The following is a 13,545-nucleotide window of genomic DNA, read 5'->3' as shown; positions in this document are numbered from 1 at the left end:
CCTATTTATGGCATTGCTCCAAAATGCTGTCCCTTCTGCTCTGCTCTGAATATTCACGTGCCAGGCAATGGAGCACAGCCGTTTGCCAGCTACCCCCGAGGACCCCCTTGAGCAGCAGCACAGCAGTCTCACAGGAGATGTGCTATCAGTGAGAGCAATGCAGAAGAGGCCATTGCCACCCATGAGGACAAGTCATTCCTCATTTCTGGGGATCTCCTTCCTGTCAACCCCAAGACAGCCAGAGAAAAAATGAAGCCACTCACTATCTTAGTGTAGTGCCTTATCGGATACACTTGAATAAAGATATCCTGGCACATCTTAACCTCTGCTACGAGATGTTTTTCTGGGGCAGGGGAGCGCTCACATTTATTTAACGCATTGGTCCTGTCACTATGTCTGTCGTACCTCTGTGGACTGACCCAAAAGACACCCTGGGCTGGCTGGGCTGATTTGTATCCACCCTGCTATGTTGCCCACATCCACACGGCATAGAACTTTGACCAGGTCTCTTCAGGGTACCATGGGGTAGTCCTGAGGCATAATTATTACTTTTTCAACACTTCTTGAAAGATGCATAGATGTGGACATGGTTTAGTGGTGGACTTGGCAGTGTTGGGTTTACAGTTGGACTCAATGATCTCAAAAGTCTTTTCCAACCAAAATGATTTTATGATTCTATGAGTTCTGAGAGGGCTCTGTTACAGTCTGCAGAATGATGTCTTTGTGCATGACACTGGGGTATTTTTTTGTGTACCCGAGAGAGAGCAGGAGTATTTTTGAAATTTCAATGGCCCCTGTGATGCAGAAGCCAAACTTGGTGCAGCCTGCTTCTATGCTGTCTGCTTGGATCAGACTCCGTGGTGACCTATCCTGTCAAATGTGCCCAGCTTCCCATAGAAAAGGATTAGTTCACTCTAAAAACAAGCCTGGAAGCAAGCGAGGTTGCCTACAATGTGGACAAAGAGACAGACTTTCTGTGTGGGAAATATGAAGGCTAGTGATCAATAGCTACAATTTATTTGAGATTCCTACCAGAGTTACTGCAAGAAAATTGCTTTCAATAACTGTAATACATCAGTAATTTCAGCTGCATTGCAACTGAGTCATCTACAATCAGATCCAATCACTGGAAGGCTTTTTGAGTTTGATTATTTTTATCTCTTTTTTCATAATGACTGTAGCTGAACTAGCTGAAGAAAAGGAGAAAAGTGCTTGCAAATTGTCATCTGTAGAAGACAAAGTCTATCACAGTGGTAAATAAAAGGCAGACTGTTTCAGAAGCAATGGCGAAGTAGTGAGATGATCCGTGCATACCTCTTGGGTTGCCAGTGTCATATCAACAATACGTGCTTTGCTTGTAGATTGTCCTGCAGCACCAGCTCATAAAAACATGACACTGTGAATTAAGAGAAATGGCAAAGGGAGAAATGAATCAACGCAAATTGAACCATATTATGCACAAACAAGGCACTAAGTAAAGTGTGTGCATCAACTGACATTTTTGAGCACCACCGTTAATCGTATGTATTTTGTACTTCACTTTAATGTGATCATTTCTTTCAACTGCTGACATCTACTGAAATTTTAGTAAATGTGAGATGTAAATAGGCAGATCTCTGTTTGGTTAAGCATGGAAAACACCTCTTTGTATTGAAGGTAATAGGACAGAGTAAGATATGGAGGCACTTGCGCTATTTTATAACCCTGCCATTTATCATTTGCCTGTTGGATGCTAATTCCTGAGGCAGTTTATTGGATCTGTACACTGCAAACAGGAAATGATTATATTTTTATCCAAAGTTATTACAGAAAATAACCCAACGATAATCTTGCAGTCTAAAAATTTCTGTTGAAGCATCTATTCAGAACTGTCATGAATCTGAGTAGTAAGAGCTTACTTAAGGCACTCTGCATTTTATTAATATCATCCTTGCTGACTCCCATTAGTATCACAGTTAATACAGTTTAATTCTCAATCATCTCCCAAATTTAATATAGACAGGCTTGTCTGGAGTAGCTGCCCAGACTGTTGGGGCAAGAGCCGTAGCCATAGAATAAGGGATGGGGAAGGTATGTGGAAATCAATCTGTTGCAGGCAATTCATAACTCATCCAGGACTGTTCTGCTCCCAGGTGGGACCTCAGTGTCTGCTGCAGGAGGGAAGTGCACTATCCCACCTACCCCAGGAAGGACACCTTTATTGGCTCATTCTCTGGGAATCCTCTTCACAGGCACTGTGCAGAGGTGCTGTCCTGGTTTCTTTGCGATTTCTGCAGCCGGGAGGATTTATCAAACGTGCTGGGGGAAGTCATGCTTCTGGCAACTGGTGAAAGGAAGCAGACCAGCTTTGAATTCTCTGTGTCCCAAAGTCAAGTTCATTGAAAGATTAATCCAAATAGAGAATTGCCTGAAAGCTTCATATTTTATTTCCACAGTCTCTCCTGATCAGAAGAAAAGAGTGGTGAAAGAGAAAAATCATCATGTGAGACAAAGACCTGAGACAAGCTCTATGTACCAAGTCTCTTCCGTGTTTTCAGATCCCGAGCTGACAGTGTTACAGCTTTTACTGCTATGAGGCTTGGGCTTCAGCTGGTTGCCAATGTAATACAAACAGCAGTGGTTCAGCTGAATGGGGAAATTAGCTGGATTAGCTTTAGCAGAGTAAGCTGTTTGGCAGGGACTGTTGTGGAGTTGCTTCCCATGGTGGGCATTGCCCCTCCGCACAGGAGCACCTGGGGAGCTCTGCCGGGCAGTCCCGGCGTGTGTGCAGTCCTCGGGCACACTGCCTCATCGCTCTTTATAGACTGCCTTTAAAAAGCTGCGGTCTGCAGCTAACTATTTTAACACAAGCCATTTCCTTTTAGTTTCTCAGAGCAGCAAAAGCATGTTTACATCAAGTCCCAAACATCTGTTCTTTCTTCCAGAACTGCTTTTATTACCAGGACAGAGGAAGATGGGTAGGAAAATAGAAGTTCGTCACGCAGGCGAAGTGTGAGAAAATGCAAATTTACTGATACAGGATTATATAAAATAATAAAAGTATCTAGGGCAATGGGGCAAATTATGTATACTTATTCTTACACTCCCTGTCCTGCATGTTAGTTTAATGCTTGTTGTGCAAAGCGTATCAATCAGCTGCTGTATAATTAAAATCTTATATGATTGTAGTGCCCAGTGCATGTCAGATGCCAGTAGTACGCTAGGCCCTCAAAAATGAAGTGTTTTATAAAGAAAGGTTGCCCAGTTGTGTGGTTTTCAAGCTCTTTTGAGTCGTGAGCCTCTAAAATCTTTCTATGGAAGGTGAGGACCCCTTTAGAAATTTCAGATACTGCAGAGCAGTACATAAACTTGTTCTTCCCAGTTATTAGTCACAGACCTCTGGGAAATTATCCGTAGGGGTTTACAGGTCACAGGCTGAACATGAGTAGTCTACAGGACTGGGATTAAGCAATCTGCATTTACATCATGGAAGTTAGGTATCTGAATGTCTTTGGAAGACTTGGCACCAGGTATCAGCTGGAGTGAGAACGTGCTCAGAAGCAGCTGTTGCAGAGTAGGTTTCCATCCTTGCTTGACTTGTGATTTTTCTGTGCCCTGAGAAAATAGCCTTTTCTCTGTTCATGCAATGTGGATTTATTGAACAGATTTTTTCATCTTTCTTTGTAATGCAAGAATTTCAGCAGCAACATACATAGGCTTTTATTCTAATACAAAAAGAGGTACGTATTCCTTTTCCTCTGACTCTAATCTCAGACCCAATTTCTCGCTCCAAAGTACAGTGTAAAATCTATACACCTGCATCCTTCAGTGCTGTAACAAACAGTGCCATGACCTGCAGCCATTCTGTCTTTTCAGTGAAGAGCAAAGCCAGGTCTGTAATTCTTCCAGCTGTAGCACTTGCCTTTCCCTTAATGGCTGAATTACTCCCTTTAGTTAGGCTGGTCAGGTAGAAAGCTGATAGTTCAGACGTTATAAGTCTAAGACATTAGCACATTAAAGACAGTATCCCGTGACTTTCTACAGGGCTTGCTTTCTACCTAGAATGATTTTCTACTTGGCAGTTAGCCTGTCTAAGTCAGATAAAAGATTTACATTTCCTTGAGCTCTGTCTTGCTTTGTTCCTTCCTTAGCCATGCTGGAACATGAGTTTAATACAACTAACTTGATATTTAAATTTGCCTTCCTTGGAACTGTGGGCTGTAGGGTAGGTGAGGGCTTCTCTCTGGGTCCCTCCTGGAAGCCATTTGCAGAAGAGCAAGCAGCATTCACAAATAGTCAAAATCTTTGAGACCCAACCACCTCATCAGCCATGTCCTTGGGTTGTCCATCTTGTGTTGTCAGGCCAGCTGGGCCGCCTTCTGCCTTTCATTTGCCCCTCAGCCTCTACTGTGCTCTGAACGGCATGGCCCCAGGGCCGAGGGTTTGCAAGAGCTGCAGGAGAGCCCACCTATGCTGTTGTTTCTGCATTAGCCCCCCCGCCCCCCCCCCCCCCCGCACTCCGCGTAACTGTTAACTACTGGGTATTGGGGCAAACATCATGTCAAGAAATCTCTTTTACATATTGTCTTGCTGTTCTTTATAGCTGTGGACTTCAAAATCATGTCCCAGTGTTTGTGCCTCCCCCCCAAATAATAATAATCAACAAAAAAACCCTACAGGGTTTATATAATTTGAGATGTGGCTTGCTTTGATGCAGACAGAGTTCCCAGTCTGCAGTTCTGCTGGCACTGGATGGTGCCTATAATAGCTGTTTCAACAGCTGAATTTGTTTCCTAGTCCCTCATAGCACACAGACATCATCAGTAAAATATTCTGCTGTATTTTATTGACACGATGCAGTTTTGCACTCTGTCCATTTCCCAACACAGCATCCATTTAGGGAAGAATGGATATCTTCAATAGTGGGAAGAGTGCCCCTCTGGATGAAATTATGCACCACAGAGTAAAAGCCCAGAGGATATCACGTGCCAGTATGTCAAAGCTGCACGAGGTCATGTAACAGGCACCATTAGGTTTGCTCATTCAGCCAGTCTCTGTTTCACAGGACCTGGTTTATCTAAGCTTTACTAAACCACATTTTGTTAAACCCAGGTTTAAGAAGTGAACTACAAAACACTTTATCAAGAGCACTAAACGCAATCAGTGGACTGTGGACATGAGTCAATTCGGATGGCTCCAGGCAGGTTTTGAGGCCTCCCTGCGGGGCTCTTCCTTGGCATTCTGCCTCCTTTTGCAGCAGACCAGCTCCAGGATGGGGTCACCCATCGATACTGTGCCTCTCATGGAGTTAGCTTGGACCAGGACCACCCCATGATAAAGAAAAGAACAGCCGCTTCTTGGATTGAGGGCCCCAGTCTCGTTGTAGTGGAATTTTAATTGAATTTGTAGGCTGCAATTCAAAGGAACCTTAATCTCTTTAAAAAAAAAGAAAAAAAGTCCCATAAAGTTATGAAGATGGTTAAGATGTTCACATACATATATGTTGCGGGAAAGGGGCCAGAGGGAGGAGAGAGGCATGAAAAGGTGGAGCAGGAGACTGGTGCGGAGAGGCAGAGGCAGCAGAGTGGGGCAGCGGGGAGAGGCAGAGCGTCCCCCGGGGGCAACAGCTCCTGGGAGCTTTGTGGAACTGCACAGCAGCACGGGAACTCGCCAGCCGTGGACGTGAGATCGCCATGCTGGTATGTTGCCACAACAAAATAGGTTATCTCCTCTTCTAGATCCATGGTTCTCCCTGTGCAGAGTGCTCTTTTGGGGGTTTTGTGGTAAGGGGCAGAGAAATAGCAAAACAGAGCTTCTGTTCTCATAGAACACCAAAGGAACCAGCCTTTATAAGAGCAGGTGCTCAGGCTGCCGCCTGAATTCCCTTTGCTTGGCAATTTTATTTTGCCTGCCTTGAGCACAGCCAGGGCTCTGTGCTCAACTTGGTTGGGCAAATCCGTTCCAGCCCCCTATCTCTCAGGGAGACTCCACACAGCTCTGAGTGCAACAGGTTTACAGCAAAGCCCAAGCTTCATGCACTGCTGTGGGAGTAGCACTCAGAAATATTCACCCAGTGCTCCCTCTCCCAGTGCCAAACGATGAGCTTCATCAGGGTAAGGGTAATACCTTATCCCCACATCTCCCTCTCTGTATTTCCCTACAGAGCTCCTGGCTAGGCTCTGCCCAGGTACTCGGCGTAGGCATTCATATCAAATTCTGCTGCAGACTTAAAGAAAAGATACAGAAAATCTAATTTCAGGTGTAAACTTTCTGACTGGTGCTGCTTTCACGGCATCGTTTTGTTTTCTTTCACTGCTGCTGGCATCAGGCTGGGCAGCACTTCAGAGGGTGGAAGGGAAATAGAGCAGACAGGTGGCAGATTTTGGAGGAATGAGGCCCTGGGCCAGGGGAGACGTGAGGATTAAAATCTTAATTTTTGTATCAGTTGTTTTGTCTTTTTTATTTCATGGCCCTTTTAAATTGCTGCCATCGTATAGTCTGTGTTGTCCTGGGAAGTGCCCTGACTGCTTTCACTGCTGTGCCGGAGGCCGATTAGAGTCTATGGTTAATTTGGGGATAAGTGCTCATGGAATAAAAAGACAAAACAAAACATAAAAAATTGTTGAGCCTGTCTGAGGAGAATAAACCAACTAAATCTGTCTTGTAAAGATAAGGTAAAGGAATACCAGATGGCAGGTTTACACTTGTATGCTGGTGCTGAGTATTGCCTCAAAAAGGGTCTGGTGATGGAATTGGGTTTTTTATGTTACAATAATTAACAGAATGCATCTTGTCATGAAAAAATCCAGCAGGAGACAGAAAGTTACAATTAAACATTCTCTTTATTGGGGCCTTGCTCCGAAATGGCACAAGTGATAAATGCTGAGAGTGCCCATTACTGCTGCTAATGAAAAGACCCAGAGTCACATTTTACACTTTTATTTGGATTTAGATCAACACCACAGATAAGATACTTTGGTCAAACACAAGAACAGGTTGCTATGCCGCTCTGTCCTGGCTGCAATAAGTACAGTAACGTGGAAAAAAACCGCTGGTTCTCCTGGAACACTGAATGTAAATCTTGGATTGGCACATAACAGCTAATAAATACGTTGTTTGCACTTAGCACTTTAAAACGGAATTGCACATGCAAGATGTAACCAGGCTACTGATCACCTTCAGCATTGTCCCTGTACTATTTTTACTTTTTAAGCTCTTTGCTTGCCTTTTTCCCAGCAAGAAAAAAGAATGTAATTTGCTGCTCTGTTCAGTATTTCAGTGATTAGTCTGCCGATTTTGACACGTTTAGCAAAGGTCACATTGAAGTCCTTCCCGACGGAATTGGTATCTCCTCTATAGCTTGACTTGCAAACCCTATATGCATCGCAGGTAGCAATGGAAATCCACCGAAGTGAGGTGAGCGGTCTGCCCAAAAGCTCACGAGGAGAGGCTAATACCAAGCAAAGATATAGTAGAGGGACCGGCGTGAATGCAGTTCTTACAATATCAAGAGTCAATACTACTACCACACAAATAATGACATATCAATAATATATTGTACAAGCTTATACAGCAACACATGTTGATTTGCAACATTGTACAGTTTAAATCTAAAGTGCACAGCCTCAATCTGAGGTGACAAAACAGTACTATCAATATAATAAAGGCAACACAATTACAGACACAATTTATTTCCTCTTACTTCATGTCCGCATGATATTACATTGAATCAATACTCCATTTATCTATTTTAGATGAAATTAAAACCACATTGCACTTCTTTTTTTTTCCTCTTCAAGTATTTTAGAAACAGCAAAACAATATTGCTTTACAAACAAAAGTTGGCCATTTAGGCAAAGTTAAAACCAAAACTTTAGTAGGGTTATAAGTAGACAGGCCCGAGCCGCAGAACTCTTACCAACACTTCCAGATGCTGGGGGGAAAGCGGATGAATTTCAGTTTCCATGCCAGAGTCACCTCTAATGTTAAGGAATGATGCAGCACATGAACTCTGCAAGAGCTGTGCCCACGGTTTCTAAAGAGGCTGTGAGGCTTCGCGTGGGCTGTTTTAGGCAGATGTAGCCTTATCTCAATTTTTTCTGCAATTTCAAAAGCTGTTGCAGACAAGGATGGAGTCCAGCACTGGGAGAAACCTTTGACAAAGCAGTTTGTTACTTAGGCCCCATCCCTGTCACTCAGATTACAGTCACATTTAATTTAGGCCTTGTCTTGCAGACCTGTACATCTGTAAGAAGTCTTTACCCTCTTAATGTAGCTGTGAGGTTTCATGCTACTTCTTTAGTAAGAATTTCAGTCAATTTTAATTTTCAATGTAGTTTTGGACTGCTCATAGCAGAGATGGTTATGAGAGAAGCATTTATTCAGACATGTGACTTCTTTTTGGACAGGCTTTTTTACTACAGAACACAGAAACCATCCAAATACAACCTTATTTCAGTCTTGGTTAGCACTGTATATTGATTGTGCGTCTGCTTAGTTAGGCCAAGTGGGAAACAATTAGGAATAATAGCATCCTATTGTTGCACTGTAATTGATCTTATTAAGTGGTTTTAAGAGCTGCAGTACTCTTGAGGTTTCTCAGTAATCAACCCTGGAGATGTACAATCCATATGACATGGAGAAATGAGGTATTGGTACCTCTCAAGAATGTAGTATGTGGGCTTATATTTTAAAATAAGCAGTAATAAATATTTGAGGCACCTCCATCAAAAGAAAAAGAATCCTAGTTAATTTTCAGCTTCTGTTCTTGCAGTTTTATAACCCATAAAAAATAAAAATATAGTTTACAAAATAGGATTTTTTTAATATATATATATATTTCCTTTTGTAAAACTATACCTATTTAAATACAGTTGAAATGTTGCTATAGGTAAATTAGAAATTCTGTTCTAATACTATGAAAAAGGCAAAATACTTTCACTTTTAAACATACAGCTTCTAATCTCTGCTTCTCACCGCCCCCTCCCACTTCCCCCAATTTGATTTTGTCATCATTTTGGTCAAATTTGGCATCATTCAGTCTGATTGCTTTTAATTTGAAGTAGTCACTGTGTTAAAATTGGGATAAGATTTTAAGTATCTTCTGTTCTTCCTTGTTTGTTTCAATGCAGCTTTTTGTGCAGCTAATTGTTAAGGAGGTATTCTAAAACTCAGGAAAGGACTTTAAAGGAGCCATGTTTCTTGATTTTAAACTGTACTCTACTCCAACGCCACAATATAGAAATAGATTTACTTTGGAACAAACTACAAATACATTCGCACAGTTTGTGACAACTTAATTGTCTACTTAAAGGTCCAGGAACAGACTTTCACACCCGATTATTATAAATCTTGTCCCAGGCGTTCTATTTCATCAATCAGGAAATCAATGTCTTGGTGAGTGGCTGCGGGGTTTGAGATGACCATCCGGAAGAAGTTCACTTTGTCTCCCAGGGGCTGATAGCTCACCATGGTCGTCCCATACTCCATCATCCTGGCTTTTATCACTGGTGCCACCTGCAATGTAACAAAAAGAAGGGGATGATGATGATCATCATCATCATTATCATTATTAGAATTATTATCATTAATTTAATGATCTTCATTATTTTCATTATTACCATCATCCTTACTACTATGATAACAAAACACAGTGCATGTTTTCTACTTTTAAAAAAGATGAAGAGCTACAAGAAGCAGTTAAAACGAAATTACATCCAGTATTGATAAAAAAGTTAACCTCCATTAAGCAATAAATAGCTCGTTGAAAAGACATTGGTTTTATCTTGTTTCTTTGTCCTGCTCTTAAAATCACTGGGGAATTTCCCCCCGCTACTTTCTCAATATTGCTGACAGCCACACAGTAGCTGTTTTTTGTCATGCTCAAATCATATTGTTACAATCGTTTTCCATCTTCTTTTCATATACCAGAGTGCCATGGTATTATCAAGCTATTGTTGCACTTGCTGGGTTTAGCAACTGCAGTCTACAGTAACTTCAGTGAATATACACAGAGTTCATGTAAGTACTCTAGAGACCAGACAAACCCAGGGAATACCAAACCTGGAGACCAGAGTAAGGTGGTGCCAGCCTAACCTGCAGTAAAACAACTGCGGAGGTGTTATTTGCCGGAATATCGTGAGGTGACCTTGCCCTTTGCCCTGGGAAACCATTTCAAGGATTGCCTGCCTGCAAGGATTTCACCGTTCACTGCGTCATGTCCTGGAGGACACTGCTTACCTTCATAAGGCGGCTCATTCTTTCTTCATTGTCTTCCATACTGCGCAAGCTGGGAGGTATATACCAGAAGCAGACATTTGTGTGCTGAGGCTAAACACAGAATAATGGTTTACACTGTAAGAAATGTTCACAATATCTCAGTTGCAATTATGTTCATGCCTTTCCCTCCTCTCATATATCATACTGTGACAGCAGTCAAAGGTTTTCATTATTGTGGTCCACTGAGAGTCATCATTATTACTAATGCAGAAAAAATAATTTTAGGCAATTTATTCCCAGGGTGTCAGATGCAGAAACACATCATCTGGCTGTGCAAATATATTTATCCCCTGCTGAGAGGCATCTAGATTTTGTAGGTGCTGTCCCCTCCAGAGGCTGAAGGGATTGTGTGGCTAAGGCAAGAGTCTGTTATGGATAATTTAAAGGTGAGGACTGTGCCATTTACTTTTATTACATGACAGAATAATATAAAATCTGATTCTGTAAACAGAAGTCACAGGTGGTACATAAGACAGTCTAAGATTTTCTTACGTTTAATGAAATTTATTACTTCTCAGTGTGATTCAGCTAGCTGCTGTATTAATACGCATGCACCACTGCATCTTAGCTAGTTTAACTTATATGGGAGCGCCAAGTAGAAAGGCATAAAGGAAGAACCAGCTGACATTTTGTATATTTTTGCAATCTCCCAACAGCTGCCTGTCTTGCTATGTTCCTCTTTGCTGGATGCTAAATCTGTCAGTTACAGCAACTCCTACTGCTGCCAGTTCCCTTACTTATATCATCAGACCCAGTGGACCAAATTCAGTGATGATGTGTGAGGTGCAGGACGTAAATCACATAGTGGCATGTGGGTATGAGCCTGGGATCTCTGAAGAAACATGGCAAAGTTTATCTTTGTGCTGCAGAGCGCTTAGGCACGCACCAAGTGATCACTACCAGGGAGCAATGTTCTGAGAGACAAAACCTTCCAGGCCAAGTACAGAGAGCAAAACCCATCACAAGTAGGAGGAAAAAAGCTAAAATGAGATCTTTTTTTTTCTCTTTTACAGGCAAAACACCAGGTAACTTTCTAACGGAAGTCTCTACCAGGCCTGTCCCCAGCCATCACAGCTGGAAAGGGTTGCCCACAAAGAGCTGGCCAAACCCAGGACAGTTCGGTGCAGTTCAGAGGTACAGCCACACCACCCAGGCTGCACTACCTTGCCCTGGGCACTGTGCTCCAGCTGAGCACCTGGCACCCAGGGGTACTGCCTCAGCTGGAGACCCTCAACAGAAACAACGTGCCTAGAGATATCTGCACCCCACACGGTGGTGTCACCTCTGCCACATGAGCCAGCTGGGCTCCCGAGCAACACCAGTCCCTGCCCCACTGTACTGCACCCCATTGCAGCAGGGACTGCAGTGCAGCTGGCCTCCCCAGGTCACCCCATGTCCCCTGTGACTGCCTGCTTGAGGATGCTGATAAAAGTGCTTTACACAACCGTCCTTTCAGAGTTGTGTGGGGCACTGTAAACCCCCCACTCGTAACAGACCCTGCTATTAGGAAACTGTAACTTGTTTTTATTACTTAAGAGCTGGTTCTAATTGTGTGTGCTGTGTTAGCCTGAGATGCCAGTGTTTAGTTTCAGTGGGGTGAAACTGTGCAAATGGAAATCTTATGCACAGCTGCCTCATCTCCCTTGTTCCTGGATCCCATGAAGAAGAGAGATATTGGCACAGCAACAGGTTTTCTTACAAGGGACACTCATTTCTGTCATATGCTGTTTGGTTTGACCTTTTGGTAGCATCTCAATAGGTGACTAAGCCAAGTGCTGTTGACCAGCTGGGAAAAAGAAGTTGTAATACATACCTTTCCATCAAACACCATTTCATATCCTTCTCTGTTCTTTATTTTATTGTATAGGTATTCTGCAAGTTCCAAGCACTTATCAATTTGTGCTTCAAATCCTGTGGTTCCCTTTAGAGACAGAGGGAGAAAAAAAGTTACATGACTATCTGTTCTGTGAACCACAACAGCAATAGGACCATACAGCACTTGCCAAAGCACCAGCACAAGTCACCTCTCAGAAGTCTCTGTGGGACAGATTAAGGATCTGATTCTACAAGACGAAGGACACTTTGCTAAGCAGAGCTCATTTGTCTCTGGCTCTTGCCACTGACTCCCTTATAGGCACCTCTGCAAAATAAGCACCGGGTACTAGCTCGGTTCTCAGCAAAATACTGTGAACATCTCCGATGAAGAGTGCCCTCATTGGCAGATTTTGCAGAGAGGCTGAGCACCGTTTCGGACAGCCTGGGCTAGCACAGAGGAGGGTCTCTAGAAGGTGTTGAGTTCCAGACATGGGGAGTCTCCTGCTATTTCCAGAATAGGGGATTTTAATCTTCCAGAGGTGATGTGCTGGGGGCTTTTCCAAGAATAATTTTTCTTTTTTAAAGCCCAGCCTGATGCCTGTGGAAATGCACATTTTGTTCAGATACTGCCCTGCCTCTGTAGTGTTTTTCTCTCTTCTTTTCTAATTGACACCATATAAACTCAGAAGCTGTGTTTTTAAGAGCTGCAGCGAATCCTGCTTTTTCTTCTCTGGCAGAAGTCATAATCCTCTCTCTGTGACATCATAATTGTTCCTGCAATCACCAGCTGTGATGCCACAAACAAAGAATTCAGCTTTATGAGGGAGCAAGGTGAATAAACAGCTAGAATAGGTAAACTGTTTAAGAAACACACATCTTAGTTTGTAACGTTAATATTAAAAGCAGAGTGTGAGAGCAGAAAAAGCAGTACAAAGCATATTGAAAAAATAGGGTTTAGAAAAAATGTCTCTGAGTAATGGATGCATGTCCCTGCTAAATCTGTTCTGGCAGTGCAGAACTGACTTAAAAGCCCCTGTCATTATCCCTCTGCGTACAGAGATTTCAAAACAGGGTAGGGCTAGCATAGCCCCAGGAGAAAGGCTTGGAGTTAAAGAGAGACATGTGGCTAAAATTGCCTGCCACTCTGGAGACTCCAGTTAGCACAACAGCTATTGCGACCACAGAAACTTGCATCCTCCTTTACAGACTCCCACACCTCCAGCTACACTTGACGTCTGTCTCAGAACTGTTTTCGGAGTTTTAATGAAGCACATTTTTTAAGGCTTTCTGGAAATCAAAACAGTGATCTCATCTCCTCTGAACAAACCTGAGGTAACTTGACATAATAGATTGGACAAATATATGGACAAACTTATTTAGCAACATTCTACAAACACAGATGAATTAATCATTAGAGCTGTTTTTTCAGATTTCCCAGAGAACAGATTTTGATGAGTTTTCCTCTACTCCTTC

At 42.7% G+C, this 13,545-nt stretch overlaps 1 protein-coding gene across 2 annotated transcripts in view; it reads right to left on the bottom strand.

Annotated features, from left to right (window-relative positions):
- Positions 1 to 6,902: 6,902 nt before the first annotated feature.
- GAD2 (glutamate decarboxylase 2) overlaps positions 6,903 to 13,545 on the bottom strand; it is a 41,210-nt gene continuing 34,567 nt past the window's right edge. For both annotated transcript variants that reach the window (XM_087777035.1, XM_087777043.1), the window contains 3 exons: positions 12,071 to 12,178; positions 10,219 to 10,308; positions 6,903 to 9,495 (listed from right to left, as the gene is read on the bottom strand). In XM_087777035.1, the coding sequence (XP_087633161.1) occupies positions 9,322 to 9,495; positions 10,219 to 10,308; positions 12,071 to 12,178 (372 nt within the window). In that variant the 3' untranslated portion in view covers positions 6,903 to 9,321. The remainder of the gene's footprint in view (positions 9,496 to 10,218; positions 10,309 to 12,070; positions 12,179 to 13,545) is intronic.

This window comes from Nipponia nippon, unplaced genomic scaffold (genome assembly GCF_047370975.1).
Source record: "Nipponia nippon isolate SJK-2023a ecotype South Korea unplaced genomic scaffold, ASM4737097v1 scaffold_1, whole genome shotgun sequence".
NCBI lineage: Eukaryota > Metazoa > Chordata > Aves > Pelecaniformes > Threskiornithidae > Nipponia > Nipponia nippon.
Note: the sequence above shows the minus strand (reverse complement) of the source record. Positions and strands in the feature narration are given on the sequence as shown.